Consider the following 21658-nt stretch of genomic DNA (forward strand, 5'->3'; position numbering starts at 1 on the left):
GTGCCACCCTTTGAAAAAATTGTATATTTTAAGCGCAGAAAAATATGCGCTAGTTTTAGACTAATTAACATCATTAATATGCAAATTCTGTGAAAGCAATTAGTACCATTAAATTCTTCATGCAATTTACTACTGATATCGTTTCCCTACTTGGATAGTCTTTTAAACACAATCACAAGCACTGTAAATTGAAGTAGTGCAGTTTGTTTGCATGTAAAAATGGCGACTATCGATCTCAATGTTTAAACATACTTTTGTACGAAAGCCGAGAAAGATCATTCGAGATTCGAGATTCAAAATACAAGATTCGATATACGAGATTCAAGATTCGAAATTCGAGATTCAATATCTAAATTAACCAATCAAATCATGGATCTGAAACCTGTATCCTAGGAACATCAAACTGTTCTAAATAAAGATCATTCGTACATGCTCTTTCCTACAAAGAAATGTCTTAATAGCTCTTCTATAGTGGTTATAAAATGGTTAAACTAACATTGATGAATTAACCCCACACAGTATAAACAATTAAATTAGTGATAACACTGTTGGCTTTGCGAATCTAAGTAGTTTTGTTTGGCCTGTATGTATTTTCCCCCGAACAATTTTAACCCGAATTGTATTCGCCCCAACTGTGTAAAAATCGGCTCGCGAAGAAAGATCTGTTTAATCTAAATAATTAAAACTGAGTGTGGTTTTAGCTATGAAACGAAATTCAATGAAATAATTGTCAAAATATATTTTATGATAAAGTTTTAAACCATAGAAGATATTATGATTTACAACCTCAACGACAACAATCCAGATAGGAATAGTGTATTGTAGGGTATGGCAATGCCATTAATTGTCGATATAAGAGAGAGAGAGAGAGAGAGAGAGAGAGAGAGAGAGAGAGAGAGAGAGAGAGAGAGAGAGAGAGAGAGAGAGAGAGAGAGTTTTGTAGTGTCGAATTCAATTTTAATTTAGAATTTGAAATTGATTTAATTTGATACAAGGCATTACAAGCATATATAGACAATAGTTAAGCCTGTAAAACGAGAAAAGAGAGGTGGTAGCTAGGATAGGGCAGACCAACTAGCAAGCTTGAATTTTAACGGTGTTAGCGCACCTGTGATTTACATCGACCTTCTCTCTCTCTCTCTCTCTCTCTCTCTCTCTCTCTCTCTCTCTCTCTCTCTCTCTCTTTCCCTCTCTCTCTCTCTCTCACCACCTAGCATTTCCTTTTCCGTGAGGGGGTTTGGGGTATTCGTGATGTCTTACATTAGCTAGCGAAAATGAAAAAAAAAACATGAAATTTTCTTTAAATTGTGTGTTGATGTTGTGCTCAATAATTTGTTTTCAGTATATACATTTCAAGGGGGGGGGGGCTATATAATCCTAATTAATTTGTCAGTTATTATGTCCCCACTTATGTCCCCACAATTGGCTCGGCAAATTATTATAAAATTTTCTGTGTAGCTCCATAACGATGCACTGTAGATAAATTATGAGTAGTTTTACTTTTGATTAACAGGTACATATCCGTACTTGATTTTTAATTTGACTCTTATAATCGGATTTAATATTCCAATAAATATAGGGTAGGAAAGAGTAGACGGGACTTTTTTGCGCATATCCTACTGTACCATTAATTCAACACAGGTATTAGCACTCATCGAGTTCGACTTGCTTTCCTTTTTTTATCCACTGGATTTAAAGCTATTCATTTTTGAAAATATTTTGAATTTATGGCCTGATTATATATAAATTTAAAGCTGCGCTGGTGCATCTATTTACCAAAATGGACTAAAATATTACCAAATGAATCTAAACATTTTGACAAAATAAGCTTTAAACGTACGACTCATTTTTCAATTCTAATCGGGTATCACTGCACGAAAAGTCGCGTTTAATATGATTTTATAATTTCGTTTACCAAATTATATTTCCTGTTTTAAATATAATTTGCGTATAACGTTATTTTATATGGGAAATATAATGTCATATAATTGATTGAATTTTTTTTACGCGTATAATTAGATTTAATGCAATATACAACGAAAATAATGTAGTTTAATTGAAAAAATTAAACGTTTCGTTTAAAAGAATTTACATGCATTAGTATATACCTTTATACATTAAATTTAATTATGTTTCTGGCATTAAATATATGTTATCAATAATGTGTCAATAATGTTACTTTATACCAAATAAAATGTTGTGTTTTTTTACGTACTCCTTACTGCAAAAAAGACAACATCGTTTATATTAAAGTATCTGATATTATGCTCTGATTTAATAGTGGGAGGAAACGGAACGTAAAACACAAAAACCCCAAATGTTTACGTTTTTCAGACACATATTAGTAAATTTGATACTTTCCTATAAGTTCAACTACATATGTTTGATTAGCATTATAAAAAACGTGATAAATGATGTGTCACTACTACATTTGTACGTCATTTCATTAAGAATAAAATATTGTTAAAATCACTGATGAAAAAATCAAAATATAAAAAATCCAATATTATGCTCTAAAAGTAGGTGGAAAAGGTTCTCAGAGAGAGAGAGAGAGAGAGAGAGAGAGAGAGAGAGAGAGAGAGAGAGAGAGAGAGAGAGAGAGAGAGAGATTACCTTTATAACCAGAGAGAGAGATACTTAAACATCGAGTTATAGAGGACTCGGACTCTCTCTCTCTCTCTCTCTCTCTCTCTCTCTCTCTCTCTCTCTCTCTCTCTCTGATAGTCTTAACGCACTACATAAAATTAAAATTTTATTTGAATCTTTTAATGTAGATAAATATATGAAATTGAGAATCAAAAGCATAATTAATTATTTATTCAAACATTCTGATATTAGGCTGTACACAGTCTTTAAAATTCTAAATTCTTCCCAATAGGTACTATGAATATAACATTCCTATTCCCCACTTTGCCTTGAGCGTAAACAAATTTGCATCGAATTCGTTGAATGGGGAGAAATATCGATGGACCACTGTCATCAAAATTATTAGAACACCAAACTTCAACAGGTGCCCCACAATGTTTCTTCAGCTCTAAATTTGGTGCTAGCCATGTGATTTTGGCTAGGATGTGTACCACACTCCTCCCATTCACAACAAGATTATGACGCAAGAAATACTCTACGATCCCTGGCCACAACCGGTCGTCATTCTCGGCAACGATTTGTCCGTTTCCTGCGTTCCAATTTGACATTACGTAAGCAGAGCGACAATATCTTGACTTAATTGATCCAATGGTTTCATTTCCTAAAGACACTGCCTTGAATTTCATAAACGATATTGAACACAGGAAATCGTAATCATCATTCAGTTGATAAACTATTTTGTACATTTGTTTCAAAAAATGTTTCTCAACGTCATCAAGAACTGCAGGGGAGCCATGTTTCAAATCTACATTTTCAATATCATCCCATTTTTGTAGGCGTCTGATGCACGAGGGAAGAGACATTGAAATGAGATCCATCTTTTTTGAATCACTCAAGTAACGACTGTTCGTTTCCTTTTCTTGTGTCAAACTCTCAAAGACATGAAGAAATTCTTCTTTGAAATATTCTGGATAATTAATTTCGGAGATCATGGAATTTCTATTGAAACGCCTCATCAGTTGCAACTCTATGGATCTGTTGTTGTTAGGAAGTGTTCCCAGATAACCATTGTATCGTTCAAAACTATATAACCAAAATGAATGTACCGGTCCATAGTCTAGCATACAATCTGCAATGTGTGCATGTAGATGCATATTAGGTGTTATATAGTTAGTTCCGTAACATTCTTCAACCCCTTTACAAAATGCCAGTAAATATTGGTCTATCAATTTTATATCATCTTTTGAAATTGACCGCGAGCATAAGAGCCTGCTTGCCAGAACGAACAATCGCCAGTGGTGTAATAGCCTATCTGGTATCTGTCCTTTTAAGGCATACACGGAAAATATGTTAGTCCAGTGCATCCACTGTTCTGCGGTGAATCCACCAAAAGATGAAGAAATTTTACGCGGTATCTTTCCCAATGATGCTGGTGTTTCAATGGTGTCGACCCTTTTCTGAATGGTTTCAAAAGAATCCTCTAATATTGTCCCTGTAGATAGCCATACTTTGATTATATGCTTTGCTGACCCCAGATACATGTTGTGCATGGGATCAATAATTGACATACGGATGGGGTCAAAATAACTCAAACGGCTGAGTTCTGAAAACCTAACACCTGTGTTACTCTCTAAATTCGCCTTTTCAGTTTTGGTTTTCGCTCCCAACACTTTCTCTATGCGAAAACTGTGGTTCTTTATTTCTCTTTTCTGCCACTGATCTCTATCAAAACCGGAATAGTCTTTATTTCCTACTGTTCCAGGAAACTCTTTATAACACTTCGAACAACCTAGATTAGCAGTGTGTCCCAGAAACCCGCACAGCTTCCTTGTCGCAGGCACATCGCAACCTACACACATAACAGCTAGTTTGACAATGACACTCTTATTTGTATAAGCCGAGAAAGCTTCAAACCCTTTGCTCCATGCTTCTTCTAACTCGTTAACAAGTGGTTTGACAAATGTATTTGTACTGGGTTCCTTGCCCATATCTGGAATTATACCTATGAGAATGACATTTTCTAATTTGAATCGTAAATGTCTGGGTAGGTTGAGAACTACAGCATATATTACACCAATAGAGTATTTTACGTGTTGAAAAGGCTGAAACCAATCAAGATTAAGCATAAGGCCAAATGAATGATCTGAAGCCAAAAAATTGCTGTATTTTTCTGTGTTGAAGTCTTTCCATACCTGCCCATCGTATACATCAAAGTACATATCTGTAGGTATATTTCGTTGTCGCCAAGAGTTACAGAATTGAACAAAATGTTTTCGTCGCAGAAATCGTTTGATAGTTTCAGTGATTGGTTTATAACAATATAATTTATATGGGTAAAGCTTCTCGTCTCCATTTGATAGCTTTACCAATCTCATTAAAGGTTCATTGCAATTTGTTCGTCTACCTTTCTGAGTATGATTAGGAAATGCTACGTATGTGCAATTAGCAGATGCCTCCCTTCCTTCCACAACCATTGAACTTTCTTGAAGAGTGTACAATGAACAACATTTTTTGCAAACAACAAACTTTTTAAAATTGTCAAGCCTTAAATTTAGAGATTTCCATAGCATATACAATGTCCCAGGGAATATAGCTGGCAGACTGTAGAAAACGGGATGTGCTTTGCATAACTCCGACAAAAATGTGAAGACAAAGTTCAAAAGCTGATTAATTGCTGTGTCCGATATCATATTCACACTCTGCCATGTACAGATGAAGAGACAAAACCATATTGTCAATGAAGTAATAGACGTGCAATGTGTACTGTTTGAATCTACTTTATTTTGGAACTTCTTGTACATCCTCGATATCCATCTGAAGATCATCTGTAGAAATAGCGTTCCAAACTTCTTCCTCTGAATCACTATTATTCCCTTCTGTTATATCTTCATCTGGTAGTTTACAAAGGCGCTTTCGAATAAATTCTCGCATACCATCTCTTAATTTCTCGATGTTGCTACTATCACCGCACTCATCCGACTCATTATCATCGAGCAGATTAGGTGCGAAAGGATTGTCATTAAAAATTTCATCATCATTTGTTGGAGTGTTAGTTGACAGTACTGAATTTTTAATTCCACATGTCCATTTATTGTCTTGAAAGTATTTTGGTTTGTGCAAAGAAAAAAAATAAGATCTGGAATATTGAGTTTTACAACCCTCACATGTTTTTCTTGTTCTTATTTTTTTTAATGTTATATTTTCATTCCATACTTCGTTAATAGAGCCTTTCCTTTTCTCGGTGGCCATTTTGAAGGTAAATCGGAAATTTGGAAACAACATAAACTTTAATAATTAGGCACTAGACTCGGCCAATTCAGCATCTTTGAAAGTACCTGTGGAATAAATAAATGCAGTCCGTTAAAACCAGGCGTATACTTAATGCAAGTTCTATGGTACCACAATCATTCTAGTACATACACTAATTAGTAGTAATATTAGAAAGCAAAATAAATTCAAAAGTTTGGAACCTTGATATTTAAAAAAAAAATCGTAAGCATCATGGAACTGAAAATTAAGTACTGTCGTTTTAAAATTCAATATTTTGTTACCAGAAAATTAATGATAATGTGTCCGAAATCACTAGTGAGGCTGATTTTGGAAATTGATTGCTTGATGTACTTGTAGTAAATTTCGCCAGTATGCCCTGCGATTCTATACTTGACCCGATCTAAGTGGACTTCACTTATAGAATTATTAAATGTATTTCATTTCAGTCGGTTTTCTCAATACTTTTAATTAATTAATCAAAATCGCTGAAATATTAGAATTGACTTTAAATCCTTGTTCTTTAATTCGTAAAACCTTTGAAAAAAACAAACAATTAAACAAACACCCGAAGTTTATTTAATAAAATTTTCCAGTAACCACCCTATGAATTTTATTGTTCAATCTCTTAAATTCCATCCATTTCAAATATAAAGGATCGCGCTCAAAAGGCATAAGATCTTGTTCGTGACACATAATTTTACTGTCAGACTGGTGACTTTTCTTTTTCTCGGAATTATTACTTCTTGTTGGGTTTTTGTCCAATTCATCATCACTCTTACACGTGGATGTAACTGTTGGATTCGCTGTTTTTTGTATGTTTTCCTCTACCTTTTTACGCTGCCTTCTTCTTTTCCTGTAAGCTTTTTTGGTATCTGCCTGGTGTCGTCCCATGACTTTAATAATTTAGTGTTCTGAAATTTAAAAAAAAATCATAAAGTCAAAAAAAAATATATTAGGTTTATATATTTGATAAGAGAGAGAGAGAGAGAGAGAGAGAGAGAGAGAGAGAGAGAGAGAGAGAGAGAGATTTTAAAGAATTTTACTTTATAATATACTGAGCCGTATTTGCAAATAATTCAAAATTAATCAGTTTTGTTATTATCTGTTAAATATAATTTCATAGTACATTAAAAAGAATTTTTATTTTAAAATCTGTTATATGCCTATTGTTGCTGAAAAAAAGTTTGACTTCTACGCGCATGTGAAACAAATTTAGCCAATCAAAAATCGAGAGAATTCTCAGCCCGCCAAACAGTGCTGAAAAACCATGTCGGACTCAAGCGAAGTCGATCTATCGGAATTTAGTGAAGACAATGAATCCTCATCATGCTCTTGGTCTAATGAATCATCCGACTCATATATAGACGAGATTGTCAGGAAAAAATCCATCGGCAAGACCATTCAGAAAGCGTCGAAAAGAAAGAAAAAGACACCTCAACACCAGGCAGTGAAAGCGATCTCGAGTAGCACTAACAAGATGGCGAAAAAGTCGTTATTTGCGTGTACATCAACATCAAAGAGTGTTCAACGTGACCTACCACAGCTAGATGACTCCACTGAGGCTAGTATGTCCCCCACCTCTGTCACGGGCTCATCAACCTTGGGACTACCAACAATCACGGCAACGCTGAATCGGAGAATTTTATCCACTGCTCCCGCAACGTCAGTCCTTAGCCCCACAACGTCAGTCCTTAGCCCCACAACGTCAGTCCTTAGCCCGTCAACTTCAGTTCTTGGCTACTCAGCTTCAGTTTTTGGCAGCACTTCGGGGATATGTTCGCCAGTCAGTAGTTACAGTGGTTTGGTGAGTATCGATAAACACGTGCTCTTGGCAATTTGATAGATAATTACTTCCCCTTATTAAAATGATTATTTCCCTTGCAAGTTTTACAGTCAACTCGTACCCGAAATGACTCGTATCCAAACCCATCTGTAATCAAATAGTCCAGAGAAAAATGAGTTCAAACTTCAATTATATTATTATCAACAACTGTCCATTAAATCAATAGAGTTAGCTATGTAGCTAGAATTACCTACATAGATTTATTTACCTACCGAAAAGTAGGTTTATTTAGCTATATGTACTTTAAAATTAGGCCTATGCTTTTCTGTTATATTCATGAGCATTTGTTCAAAAAGTTGCACTTGGATGCAGCTGTAATTTTCAACTGTCAACTGATCTGAAAACAATTCATGAAAAGATTACTAATAAAAATAATAGTCTTTCAGTGCAATTACATTTGTCAGAGTTCTTAAGTTTTAAGGCTATGTATAACTGTTTATGTGAACACATAAACAGTTATACACAGCCTTAAAACTTAAGAACTTACTACCAAACACCTACATCTTATAAAAATGAAATAACAAAGAAGTTCGAACAGTTCTAGTTAATATGACAGGGCTCGACATTAACGCTTGTCCGCTTGTCCGGTACCAGTTAAAAAAATATGCGGACAAGTGAATATTGCTGGCCACTTGTCCGACTGGACAAGTGCATTTTTTATATTAAGAAGTCTCCAACATTTAAAAAAGAAAAGAAAGTTTTGTGATAAGTTTATCCGTAGTCTCGTTATAAGTTTATCGATTAGTTATTTTGAATGCAATTGAGTTACTCTTGATCGGGATTGAAGTTTACTAATTTCAAACAACTTTCAAGGTGTGGATCTTAGTTCTTACAAAGTACCAAACACATATGTTAAGAAAAAGAAAGGAAGAAAAGGTAGCATAGATAAAGGATTATGGAAAGAAATGTAACTTATTTTAGGTTTCATTCATCATTGATAGACTATGATGACATTCCATGTTTAGTTTAAAAAACAGCTGAGAAATCAATATAACAGTTACATGTATTTTTAAACCTGATGCTAAATTTAAGATGTCTTGTAATTTGCCATGACAAAGCTACAGCTGACAAATCATGTTTAATGTTATATAGAACAAATACATGTATATAATTATAGGAAAGACACTTTAAGTTTCCATTTAAAAAGTCAGGTTATTAATTATAGCTAGAGTATTAATCAATAAATGATTTTATTTTAGTCATAAATAGAGTACTGTAGTTTTCAAGTTGACAATATTTGATCTTTAATCTTGTAAATTTTTCGGACAACTGAAGTTGAAGTTCGGACAAGTAAATGTTTTGGTCACTTGTCCGAATGGACAAGTAGGAAAAAAAGTTAATGTAGAGCCCTGTATGATTGGTAATAATTCAGCATATCGTTAAGTAATCATACTTATACATGCCTCATTGCACACAAGGTGTTATACACTTATTCATACAATAGAAATGCATGTTTTGCTTAAAACCTCTCAAAAGCAGCCATATTAATATGTTTTACGGTGCTACCGTTCTGGCGAGCGCAGCAAGAATTACACATACCTTGCATCATTGTCAACTTATAGTTTTATTTAGGTATCAATGAACGTCAAAGAATATTTGAGAGAGTATTGCTCTACAATAAGTATGCCAAAGGTACTAATTTTAATGGTTATGATACATACAGCGCAAACCCGTACCCTGAGAGAGAGAGAGAGAGAGAGAGAGAGAGAGAGAGAGAGAGAGAGAGCCCGGTACCTGTTTGTAGGTGTGTAATTTCCCACTTTTAAATTTAATGGTCCGACTATGTGCAATATCTACATAATTTTTTTACCTGTTTATTTTTTCATTTTATTCCTTTTTATATAGTTCAAAATGTCCTATTGTTTATTTCCTCCCTATTCATATACTTACCTGCCTACTGTACATGCATGCACAATTAGCTTAAAAATGGATTGATATGACAGTAAAGTATGGCTCTTGCTAGTATATATATATAAAATCTTTATATTAAAAAAAGATTAAAAACAAATCATATGTCAATGAGGCAGGTATCGCAGTCTATACTGAAATAGCCAGTACATTCATTACAAATGTTTGATCCACCTCTAAATTTATCGCGGGAAATATAGCGCGAGTGCACTGTGACGTCATCCACGACTCTGTCCGTCTTTGTTTACGTTTCTCGACTCAATACGAAGGTATGGAAGCATGAAACAAATCTTTTGAGTCTCGCCAAAGTATATGCGGTACTCAAAACGTGTCTTCAAACTTTAAGTCACTGTAAATTACGAGTTAAAAGTCGGCCATTTTTGGCATAGCACCATGGGTGAAAACATTAGAGAGCATTATGGGACGTAGACAAAAAAATTTGTTTGATGAACTGTAGGTTTAGCTCATTCTTTTTCCCACGCACATTGGTTCTTAGAGCTCGCATCGCTCGCCGGCGCTGCGCGCTGGCGAGCTGCGCTCACTATAACTGTTTTTGCTTTGGGTTGCTTTTCTAAAACTACACAGTACAAATAATATAGGTTGACATGCAGTTTCTTGCAATTATTTGTCTGTTTTACATAAAAAGCAAAATTTCATAGATAGCTAAATAAACCTACTTCAGGTAGGTAAATCAAGCTATGTAGCTAAATCTATAGTGATTGTACTGTATGAACCTGATAGAACTATTTGCTAGAAATATTGAAAATTAAGATAAAAGTTTCACTGAGGACATAGTAATATCATGTAAATGTTATCAGTAGTCTTGCAAGTTTTGTGCAGAACAAAATAGTATTTCTTAAGAAATAATCAAAAACAAGGTCTTAATAATAATTCAGTTTAAAAATCCTGGCACAGGTTTGGCTACTCATTATAAGTCACTCCTCTTTGGCAAACTTAAAGGTCGGTCCGAGATGACATTCAGTTATCTCATAATTTCTAATTAATTGAAACTATATCAGAGGCTAAGCTTATCTGAATATCTTTTATATTTACAATCCAAATGTCATTCTTTACAATAGGACACATTTATTATGAGTTAATTGAATTGGGTACAAGTCAGTTTGGGTATGACTTCACTTGATTCCCCTTAGAATAACTCTTCATTTTCTGTATTCTAAACTAAAAGTATTTTCACTAATATTTTAATATTGAATATACAGGACCAGCATCAGGGCCTCTTTACGAAGCTGATGAAGATTGAGTCTCAGCAAGACAAAATCCTAGAAGGACAAAAAGAAATAATAACTTTACTTTCTGGAAGTAATTTATCTCAAAAGAAAGGGAATAGGAAGGTCAAAATCTGTGTACCTAACCATGTCCGTGTAAGTATATACGATGTCTTTATAATATAGACCTGATCTGTCTCATTTAATATATAAATGCGTGCAGAAAAAAATCTTGAATTGAAAGAAGAATTCTTTTTATTGATGAATCTATTAAAGCTTTATTAGGCTTTGCTAGAATTATGGTTTTTTGGGGGTGGGGGCGTGAGAGAAAACTAAGGATTAAATTAGTAAATTGTGTGGTAATACTCTCTGACAAGAAACAAATAATTGAAAGATTAGGCTACATCCAGGGTTGTCTCTAAAAATTGAAGTAGAAGGGAGAAATAAAAATGTAGAAGGGGATCTGGAGGTCTACCTTATAGCTAGATTGTGTTTGAAATACAATAATAGCCGGGTAATTACGTCGTCAATAATAGCCGGGTAATTACGTCACTTTAGGCGGGGAAATTCCCCGCCTCCCGGGTCTTAGAGACAACCCTGGTCATCTGAACACAACATTTAATGAAGCATTGGCTAAAATTAATATAAGGAATTGGGTTAAAAAGCTGTTAATTTTCTTTGTATGTCTGATTTTTCACACCTAAAACTCATGGTGTTCTGTATTTCTTATTTTCTTATTGATTTTTTTTTTTTGAATATGTTGTTGAAATGTAATATTGCTCTGACATTACATGCATATAATTGATAATTTGTTTCACATAAATAAGTACTATAGTATTAATGGTTTGTAAATTCATGTTTATTCAATCATTTATACACATCCAAAAGATTTGTGTAACACATATAACACACAGGCTAATTATACTGTGATATCTGAATATCAGCATATTTGTAATCGCATCATGGCTTTTCACTAGTGAATGCATACTTTCAGACTGCTGTGCACGATGGATTCTCTCATGGAACTTCCATGGGACTGCAGTGGAATGTAAAATCCAACGATGGAAACCAAACATTGAAGTAAAATTTTAAAAGAATTTATTTTATATATATATATATATATATATATTTTTTTTTTAGCTCACAAGAGCTGAATTAAAGCGTGGTCGAGTGAAGTGAGCTTTTCTGGTCATATTTCATCGTCTTCCTCAATTCTAGCTGTCTTTCTGTTCAACCATCAAAAATAAAAAATAAATTAAAATATGGGGAACATTAAAAAAATCAAAAACCTTAATGTTGAAGCAACCTCTGGTAAAGTAGCTTTTAGTTTGTTCAAATTATTGTATTGCTTTCCTGTTTTCCATGGTATGTGACAAGAAGTCCATTTGTCAAACATGTTGAAACAAAATATCATATAACCATATTCTATTTGGCACCCAATAGTATTGATATGAATGATATGATACATACTAGTATGAAAATTAAACTGACAGATGACATCCTAATCACACAAAGGAATATTATCTGTGTGATTATTAATTCTTTAATTATAAATGTATATTAAATCATATTTACTTGTTCCTTGTCAAAGATATGCTACATTAACATGTGTAGGGCAATAGAAAGTGTTTGGAGATCATGATCATGACCTTATAAGGTGAACACACCCTTTCCCCATCCCACCCCTCCTGCTTTTGGTGATTGCACGGTCATTGGACTGGTTCAAAAGAGTGATGTCACTCTTGTATCTTCAGTATGAAGTATTTTGAAAAAATATTTTATTGATAAACACGATCAAATAATTGTTGTGTAAATGTAATTCGGGTAATTTGATAAGAGATGATCTTATGTTTCAGACCTTCATCAGATGTCAATAAAGAGATGACGGAACATATTTGTCAGTATGTCCTTGGTATATACCCCGATTGCAAAGCATTTGTAAAAGGTCAGTACATAGCTCTTTTAAATTAAATGTTAAGTTATAAAATAATAATTCCAAAATTTTTGGGTAGAGTTGGATATATGTCATTCTTAATAGCTTGGCTATTGGGTTTAATTAACCATTAAGCCATTTGTTAGGTCGGGCACAAACTATAGCTTTTGGTTTATCAAGCTCTTCTAAAAACCAACGCTCTACTGACTGAGCTAAAGGGTAACCCACTAGCTAATACTAGTAGGAGCGCGGCAGTACTGCTTTTACTTTTTGAGGAAGTTACAATATTAAGTAATAAAAAGAAAAAAGGTCAATCAAGCTATTCAGAATTATCTTGATAAGACTATATAGCTAAATCAATCGATTTATCTAAATGGAGGTTGATTGGTGGACTTTCATAAGCCAGAGATCTGGGGTTCAATTTCAAGGAGGCCATACCTTTCTTTGTTACATACCGTAATGTCGCGTGTATAACACACACTTTTTACAGCCAACATTTGATCAAAAGTGGGGGGTGGGTGTTGTACATACGTTGGCCTAAAATTTTGCCCATTTTTTTCAAGCCGTGTTTCTTGATACCACGGTAGTAGCAGTGATTGGGAAGGACCTGCCCCACACGCCATAGTTGCATTAAAGAAAAAAAATGGCGCATTAAATCAATTGCTCTAAGCGCCAAAGTGTGCATTCAAAATTCTCATCGGTAATAACAGTTTTAGCGATGTTCGCTGGAAATTCACTCAGTACGACTTGCGTAATCGTCTTTTAGGACCTTAATACATTCATTTTAAAACATCAAATTTCATTGGTCGTGTTTGGTAAAACAGAAATAAACAACCAATAAAACGTTTCCACTCATTTATTCGTGGTCTTAAACAAGATCATTCCAGAATTTCCTCCGAAAGAGAAGTTTAAGTCGCCCAGGCACGAATTCCGAGTTCTCAATAAAATGATGATTATCTAATTGAAATTACCTTTTTATAGCCTCAATTAATCCCTGTTGTGATTATTAAAACTCGCAAATGTCTTTTCATGCTTATCGATAAGGGTAATAAATTAACACGGGTAATTAATGCAAACACACTGTGCATTGAAAATTACAGCTGATGTTTATTAATTTAAGTGTTGATACTACAATTAGTTGTAGCTTGTAATTAGTTAATAACTCGCAAAATTAATGTTTAAATAGTAAGAAAAACTCTTTCCTTAAGTTATCTTAAAAAAAAAGATTCTCTACATAATGGTAATAATTTGGTCAAAGGGTTTGACTAATACCTCCAAAAAACACAGAAGTACGAGTACAGAGACTGATTTTATTTATCATTTAATTAGCAAACACCATTACAAAACATTGCATCAATGAAATGTATAAACACGTCAAATAAATGAAATTTAACCAATTGGTTATATAAGTTTTTAAATTTTGTAGAAGTTGTTTTGCTCAAGGTTGGTCCTTGATACTTTCAATTTTACAAAATGACCCCAGTGAATAAATATATGGCCCTTTCATTATGAAAATGGCCCATTAAAATTAATAATTGTGGGGCCATCATCCCATTGACATTTTTGGCCTTCCCAATCACTGCTGAGTAGTGACTGCGGATATCGCGTGTTTTGCAAATTGTACGAGTGTTTACTAAATTTACTGCATTAGAAATACCTTTTTCTTAGTTTTATTTCCATGTATTGAAATATTTATCCTCTCTCAACACTATTTCTTGCATCCAACGAGTTTAAATATTGCCAGTGTATTCGCCATTACGTAAGCAGCTACCTGTTGACTCGGCGCTGGTCAATATTTGTTTTACAATTTCCGGTGTCAGAAGCAAATGTGTTTTAAAGTGCATAAAGATTAGCAATTATTCTGATTTTGTTAAACTTGATTACTTTGTGTCCAGTTATGCAGTTAAACGTTATTGCTTTACATATAGACACTGTTAAAAATACATTGATCATTTGTACGAGTCTTGCTAATGACGATATACGACATACATACGTTTCCTCACAATCAATGAGTTTGGCTAGTAAATGATTCCAGAGTGTCTTTTTGGTGCTAGAACCATTATGACGTCATAATTGATTTGAAGAGTCTTTTCCCATACTTTACGGCTTTAAAGGAATTACCTAGAAAATTAAACAATTTCTTGGCGCATTTTATGTTAAATCATGGGAAAAGTAATCCCGATACCTATATTTAATTTAACATCATTTTTGAAGAGGAGGTCAAGAGCACAGGCACCTGAATTTTTATCAATCAGTCGCTTAATAAGTCATATATCGAAAAATTCTACCCCTACTATATATAAATACACAAGGTGTGCAACGCCATTTTGACCCCCTCGTCGATTCAGGCTTCGATTTGCCACATAAATCAGATATGCCTACCGGTTTGCGTGTAACATTGAGTTCAAATATGATATTTCTCACTATACGTTTCGTCCTTATGTTTAAATCCAACGCATTGATAATGCTATCAACTAAAATTCACGCAGACTTGGAATTTCGTCCCGAGGCTCGATAGCCATCAGCTGACGTCACGAAATTTCAACTCCGCGCTGAATGATCTAACACATAAACTTTTTAAAACGTATGTTAAGTAAAATGAGGATAACAAACAACACAGTGTTTTGGTTTCTTTAGTGCCTCTGATCTTAGTTTGTCAATGAAATAAATTTATAATTATTGTTTTGAAAATTTTATGTATTAGATCATTCAGCGCGGAGTTGAAATTTCGTGACGTCAGCTGATGGCTATCGAGCCTCGGGACGAAATTCAAAGTCTGCGTGAATTTTAGTTGATAGCATTATCAATGCGTTGGATTTAAACATAAGGACGAAACGTATAGTGAGAAATATCATATTTGAACTCAATGTTACACGCAAACCGGTAGGCATATCTGATTTATGTGGCAAATCGAAGCCTGAATCGACGAGGGGGTCAAAATGGCGTTGCACACCTTGTGTATTTATATATAGTAGGGGTAGAATTTTTCGATAAATGACTTATTAAGCGACTGATTGATAAAAATTCAGGTGCCTGTGGTCAAGAGCTAGTTTGATTCCATTTTTGGAGAGACTGTAGGCATTCTAGATATATTTTATTACTAAAAAATGAACAAAACTCCAAAATTTGTTCCTTATTTCCTTCATATTTCATTGAAAATTAAAGTCTTAAACATGATTTTTCATTGTGTTTACCAAAAATTTTGGGCAATTAATATTGTTATTGAAAGAATTTATATCTTAAATTTTATTATTCTGTAGACACCTTTCATTTACTAGACCTTGACCTTAAATCATTTCTTTTGAAGTTGTTTTGGTTTATTTTTCTGCAGTTTCAGATATTATAATTTTTGGTGCAATGTTATATTTTAGATGCAATAAACAGATATTTTCAATCAATGCAAGACAAAGAAAGGCGGATAAGGAAGGGGCGAGTTGATTCCTTCAAAAAGGGAATGGTTCTTTATCAAAGGAAAAAAAGGGTATGCCTTAATTGCACTGCATATTTTAAGAGTTAAAGTTTTAATTTATCTGGACATATACATTATACAATTTGTTCAATAAGCGTAAGATTTCTTCTATTTTAATGCGTAGGATTATATTCAATGACTCTTCTATTAATTTGAACTTACCCTCTAAGGATTAAAAAGGAGTATTGACATATAAGTTACATTAGCAGACAAGGCAAGAAGTTTAAAGACAAGTATAGGGCACATTGCTTTGCTGCTATTGGTTGGTCAGTCCACCAACAATTTCCATTCATTTTCTTTGCAGGGGTTGCACCTATAGATATGAAACTAGACATACAGATTTATAATAATATCTAGAAAAGTTCAATTTTGGGTCTAATCAATAATTTTTTTATTGACTTATGCACCTTAGACTTGAAAAAAATTCAGTTATTTGGGAGAAGGGGGCACATGTGTTTAACAAACATCTCTTGTTTTTAAGATATATAGTCTCATAGCTGCAACAGTGTGTGCAGACAAACTTTCATGATGTGCAAACACCTGTTACTCAGTTTGTTATCTTTCAAAAAATAATGATATAGTGCTTAGATAAATTTTCTAAGGAATTTAAAATAAAAGGCCTAACCTTTTACCAGCTGATTTAACTTTTTTAAGTCAGTATGTGTGTGTATACATGTGTATATATGTTGTAGAAAATGGAAGCTAGACAGGCTGCATTGAAACATAAAACCTCCTGGGATGAGGAGAAAAAAGCCCAAGTCCAAGCTGTACTTCATGTTGATTATATGTCGTCAGAATACGAAAACGAATCAGAAGACGATGCAGTATATGAAATTACTAATCTAAAATGGCGTTCTGAAGAATGTCTGAAAATCTTCAAAGACTTGGATACTAAAAGTTCAACTATTAAATCCAAACGTTCAAAACGACAAAGCGTAAAGCGCGTAAGGACCAACAGAGATTCCCTTAGAGAAAAACCAGACGATGTTTCAGAAGAACAGAGATGGGCCATTCGAGATTGAAAAAAAAAATTGCTACTGACGTGTATAAATAGCTGAAAGCTCAAGTGAGCTTTTCTGATCACTTTTTGTACGGCGTCCATTCGTCCATCTGTCTGTAAACATTTTACATTTTCCCCTTCTGTTTCAGAACCACTAAGCCAATTTCAACCAAACTTGGCAAAAGCATCCTTAGGTAAAGGGGATTAACGTTTGTAAACATCAAGGGTCACACAATCATTTAAAGGGGGGGGGGGGTAATAAAAAATCCTTCAAAATTTGAAGCTATTTTTTAAAAATCTTCTTAAAAACGATTTAGCCATTGAAGCTGAAACTAATGTAATATCATTCTTGGTTAGGGTAGAATTAAGTTTGATAAAATCATGATGCACAGGGGTAGATTTGGGCCACAGTTGTTGGGTAGAATTTTCACATCGGCATAAAATTAGTAAAATCTTCAAAGAAATACTTAACAATAAATCAGGCAGAAAAGCTGTAACCTGTGTGGCAGCATCCTCAGATGGAGAAGAAATTATGATCCGGGTAGCTTGGGGTCGAGGGGGGGGGGTCAAAGTTTTACATAATCTGCAGAGAAAAATCTTTAAAAATCATTTTTAACCGGGTTTTCCAACGGAAAAATCCGGTTGTGAAAATGGCGGGCGGGCGGGCGGGCGGGCGGCTGCCAAAAGGGTACCCTCATTGTACGGATAACTCCTCCTACAGTTTTCAAGATAGGAAGTTGTTCTTTTGCAGATCAATTGTACATATATCAGAGGTGTGCATATTGCTAGGATTTTGATTTCCGATAATTTATCGAAAAAATACCAGCTTTTGAACTTAGTCATTTTTTGGCAAAATATTGCATATAGGGTACCCTCATTGTACGGATAACTCCTCCTACAGTTCTCAAGATAGGAAGTTGTTCTTTTGCAGATCAATTGTACATATATCAGAGGTGTGCATATTGCTAGGATTTTGATTTCCGATAATTTATCGAAAAAATACCAGCTTTTGAACTTAGTCATTTTTTGGCAAAATATAGCATATAGGGTACCCTCATTGTACGGATAACTCCTCCTACAGTTCTCAAGATAGGAAGTTGTTCTTTTGCAGATCAATTGTACATATATCAGAGGTGTGCATATTGCTAGGATTTTGATTTCCGATAATTTATCGAAAAAATACCAGCTTTTGAACTTAGTCATTTTTTGGCAAAATATTGCATATAGGGTACCCTCATTGTACGGATAACTCTTCCTACAGTTCTCAAGATAGGAAGTTGTTCTTTTGCAGATCAATTGTACATATATCAGAGGTGTGCATATTGCTAGGATTTTGATTTCCGATAATTTATCGAAAAAAATACTAGCTTTTGAACTTAGTCATTTTTTGGCAAAATGTTGCATATACATGTAGGGTACTCCATTTCACTGGATAAGGGTTGACATGGATTATGGATACAGTTTACATAAAAGAAAACCCGGTTTGCTGTCACATTGACAGCTTTTCACTTGTTTAAAACACAGTTTGACTAGTGTAACTTTAGTCAGTCAAGATAGTGTGGATTAAAATTTGTCAAAATTACAATGTTAATAAGGAGTAGGGTTAGGCCACAAGGAGGGGGGGGGTCAGTTTTACAAAGATAAAACAATTAATTATTCACAAAAACTCAAATGCTATTATGTGGGGTTTTACTGATGTGCAAGCATTTGATATTTACAATTCTTGGGCCTCACAAGAGGTTCAAAGTTTGATGTAGGTTTATAATATACATGTATATATAAAGAGTTGTGTAAGTTTTGGTTTTTTGAGAACTGCAATGCTCAATATATGATATGACTGTAAAAAAAAAAATTCTGTTACAAATGAGGTTAATGATAAACCTAATAATATGCAGGGAATTTTTTTCAAACAGGATCTACATGTATTATAAGACATTGTTTAGATATTTTGTATATGACTCCATTAAGCTGATTTTATTATGTCTATTGTTGCTCAGGTGAGCGGTGTGGCATATCTGCCTCTTGTTGCAATGCTTTTTTACTGAATTAGATATGACACATTCAACTGTTATATCAAAAAGTATTCATAGTGTATTTTTTTATCGTTTCAGATTTTTTTTCTGATTAAAATTTGGCCATATTTTCAATGTTTGTCAGATTGGCTTATTGTGTAGTACATATATTTTTGCTCTCGAGTTATTTACATGTATATTTAAGCTTAAATTCAGTAATTAGTGCATGCATCTTTATTGTGAAATAGAATACAATACAAGGGTATTTTGAAAAGGTGCTCTGCTGGCAGTAAGTTGCAGATCTTGATACCCAAGTAAGAGAAAGGTGGTGTCTCAGACCGATCCTTTTGCTCTTGCTTGTGGGCGAGTGAGGCTTCCCTGTCAAAGGCTTATATTAGTTTTAATTCATAGATCAAATTATAAATTTGGCCATATTTTCAATGTTTGTCAGATTGGCTTATTGTGTAGTACATATATTTTTGCTCTCGAGTTATTTACATGTATATTTAAGCTTAAATTCAGTAATTAGTGCATGCATCTTTATTGTGAAATAGAATACAATACAAGGGTATTTTGAAAAAGTGCTCTGCTGGCAGTAAGTTGCAGATCTTGATACCCAAGTAAGAGAAAGGTGGTGTCTCAGACCGACCCTTTTGCTCTTGCTTGTGGGCGAGTGAGGCTTCCCCTGTCAAAGGCTTATATTAGTTTTAATTCATAGATCAAATTATAAATTTGGCCATATTTTCAATGTTTGTCAGATTGGCTTATTGTGTAGTACATATATTTTTGCTCTCGAGTTATTTACATGTATATTTAAGCTTAAATTCAGTAATTAGTGCATGCATCTTTATTGTGAAATAGAATACAATACAAGGGTATTTTGAAAAGGTGCTCTGCTGGCAGTAAGTTGCAGATCTTGATACCCAAGTAAGAGAAAGGTGGTGTCTCAGACCGATCCTTTTGCTCTTGCTTGTGGGCGAGTGAGGCTTCCCTGTCAGTTTCTTGTAGATGCAAGAAATAACATTTGTTATCTTATTAGGATAGACTTGAATAATTTGTATTGAAAGTGAAACTTTATATGTGTTATTTTGTTATTCAAATCTGATATTGCTTTTAATAATTACAGTAATATTGTACTTGTCCAGCTGTTTTTGCTAATCGAGTTTTTTAAAATGAAAAAGCAAAGAATTTCGATCCATGTTTTAAATATATCATTTCTCCATATCATATCATTTTAAATATAGCATTTCAATCGAGAACTCTGATCTGTTTGCTTGCGAGTTGTGTACTACAAAGTTAAAGTTTGAATGAAAAAATACTATTTTCAAAATACATGAACATGGACAGATTTTTTTGATGATACACATGTGTGTTTGTGTGTGTGTATTTAAGTTACCATTGAACAAGTAACAAAATCTGATTACTTCAATTTAGTCAAATTTCAACAATTGCTTTTCAAGTTGCAGTTAAACAGTTTAATTAGAGAGCATAACTTTATCCACATGCATTATAGTGGAAAATTGACTTTTTCTCTTATTTTATGTTGAATATAAAAAATAAGCAAGTTACTAGGAAATTATAGCTTGTTATGTGCAGACCAGTTTCAGTCGTTTTTTTTTTCTACCAGTCCAGATAGACTGCATTGTTTCCAATTTATGTGTATTGCACTGCATTTGCTTATGTCAAATAAGTGTGTTTTTCAAAATTCCAAATTCTGAGTTTTACTTTAGTATTTTTAAGAACTTTATCAGAAGTTATAATTGTAATAGCATCAATTCCATATGGAGTATATATTGTAATTTTCAAAATTGTGACACTTATACTAAAATTTTGAAATATTTTGCTTTGTAAGAAAACTTGTATCTTTTTTAAATATCATTGAGACATTTGACATGCAATAAAATCGAATCATAAGTGGACTTGTGTGATTTTAATTTTCCAAAAAAATTGCAAAAACATAATTTCAAAGAAAACAACTGGATGTTTTTCATTTCTAGATAAAGATATTATTTCATTAAACGAGAATAATAATGGCGTAAAATATAAAGAATTCTAGCTGATATCAGCAGGTTTTATCCAAATATTCTCGTCACATAAACAAGAGGTATAATGAAGTTTATGAAAGCATCTTATTTGAATGTATTTGGAAGTTTACGAATCCCGTATATTATTGAATTTTTGACAATTTTATAATGTAAAGTGTAAATTAAACAAGAACAAACAATGAAGTTTAAGTTCTACATTAAATTAAATTAACCAAACAAATTTAATATATCCATTAAATTTACTTTTTTTTGCATGTTTAATGAAAATTAAACGTTTTATATACAAAAGGTATAATGTTAGTTTACGGAACACATAAATCTGTACGTATGAGTAAGTTTACAATTTTTCCAACTTTATTAAATTTG

At 33.5% G+C, this 21658-nt stretch overlaps 2 protein-coding genes and 1 long non-coding RNA gene across 3 annotated transcripts in view; all 3 read left to right on the plus strand.

Annotated features, from left to right (window-relative positions):
* Positions 1 to 21658, plus strand: part of LOC136272739 (uncharacterized) — a 158140-nt gene that overhangs the window by 110412 nt on the left and 26070 nt on the right. The gene's annotated exons all lie outside the window — the stretch shown is intronic.
* Positions 1 to 21658, plus strand: part of LOC105339828 (uncharacterized) — a 103343-nt gene that overhangs the window by 62702 nt on the left and 18983 nt on the right. The window lies entirely within an intron of this gene.
* LOC136272716 (uncharacterized) lies at positions 7035 to 17771 on the plus strand. Its single transcript, XM_066075020.1, has 6 exons — positions 7035 to 7660; positions 10828 to 10989; positions 11828 to 11913; positions 12690 to 12778; positions 16138 to 16247; positions 16928 to 17771. The coding sequence occupies exons 1-6, from the start codon at positions 7124 to 7126 to the stop codon at positions 17255 to 17257; spliced, it is 1314 nt and encodes a 437-aa protein (XP_065931092.1). The 5' UTR covers positions 7035 to 7123; the 3' UTR covers positions 17258 to 17771.

The sequence above is a fragment of the Magallana gigas genome, chromosome 1 (genome assembly GCF_963853765.1).
Source record: "Magallana gigas chromosome 1, xbMagGiga1.1, whole genome shotgun sequence".
Classification (NCBI taxonomy): domain Eukaryota; kingdom Metazoa; phylum Mollusca; class Bivalvia; order Ostreida; family Ostreidae; genus Magallana; species Magallana gigas.

What these genes read in the sequence shown, in the direction of transcription:
- LOC136272716 (XM_066075020.1), top strand. Translation starts at nt 7,124, where the DNA reads ATGTCGGACTCAAGCGAAGTCGATCTATCGGAATTTAGTGAAGACAAT. An exon ending in TCAGTAGTTACAGTGGTTTG is followed by an intron (nt 7,661 to 10,827) that starts GTGAGTATCGAT and finishes TTGAATATACAG; the next exon opens with GACCAGCATCAGGGCCTCTT. An exon ending in TTTATCAAAGGAAAAAAAGG is followed by an intron (nt 16,248 to 16,927) that starts GTATGCCTTAAT and finishes TATATGTTGTAG; the next exon opens with AAAATGGAAGCTAGACAGGC.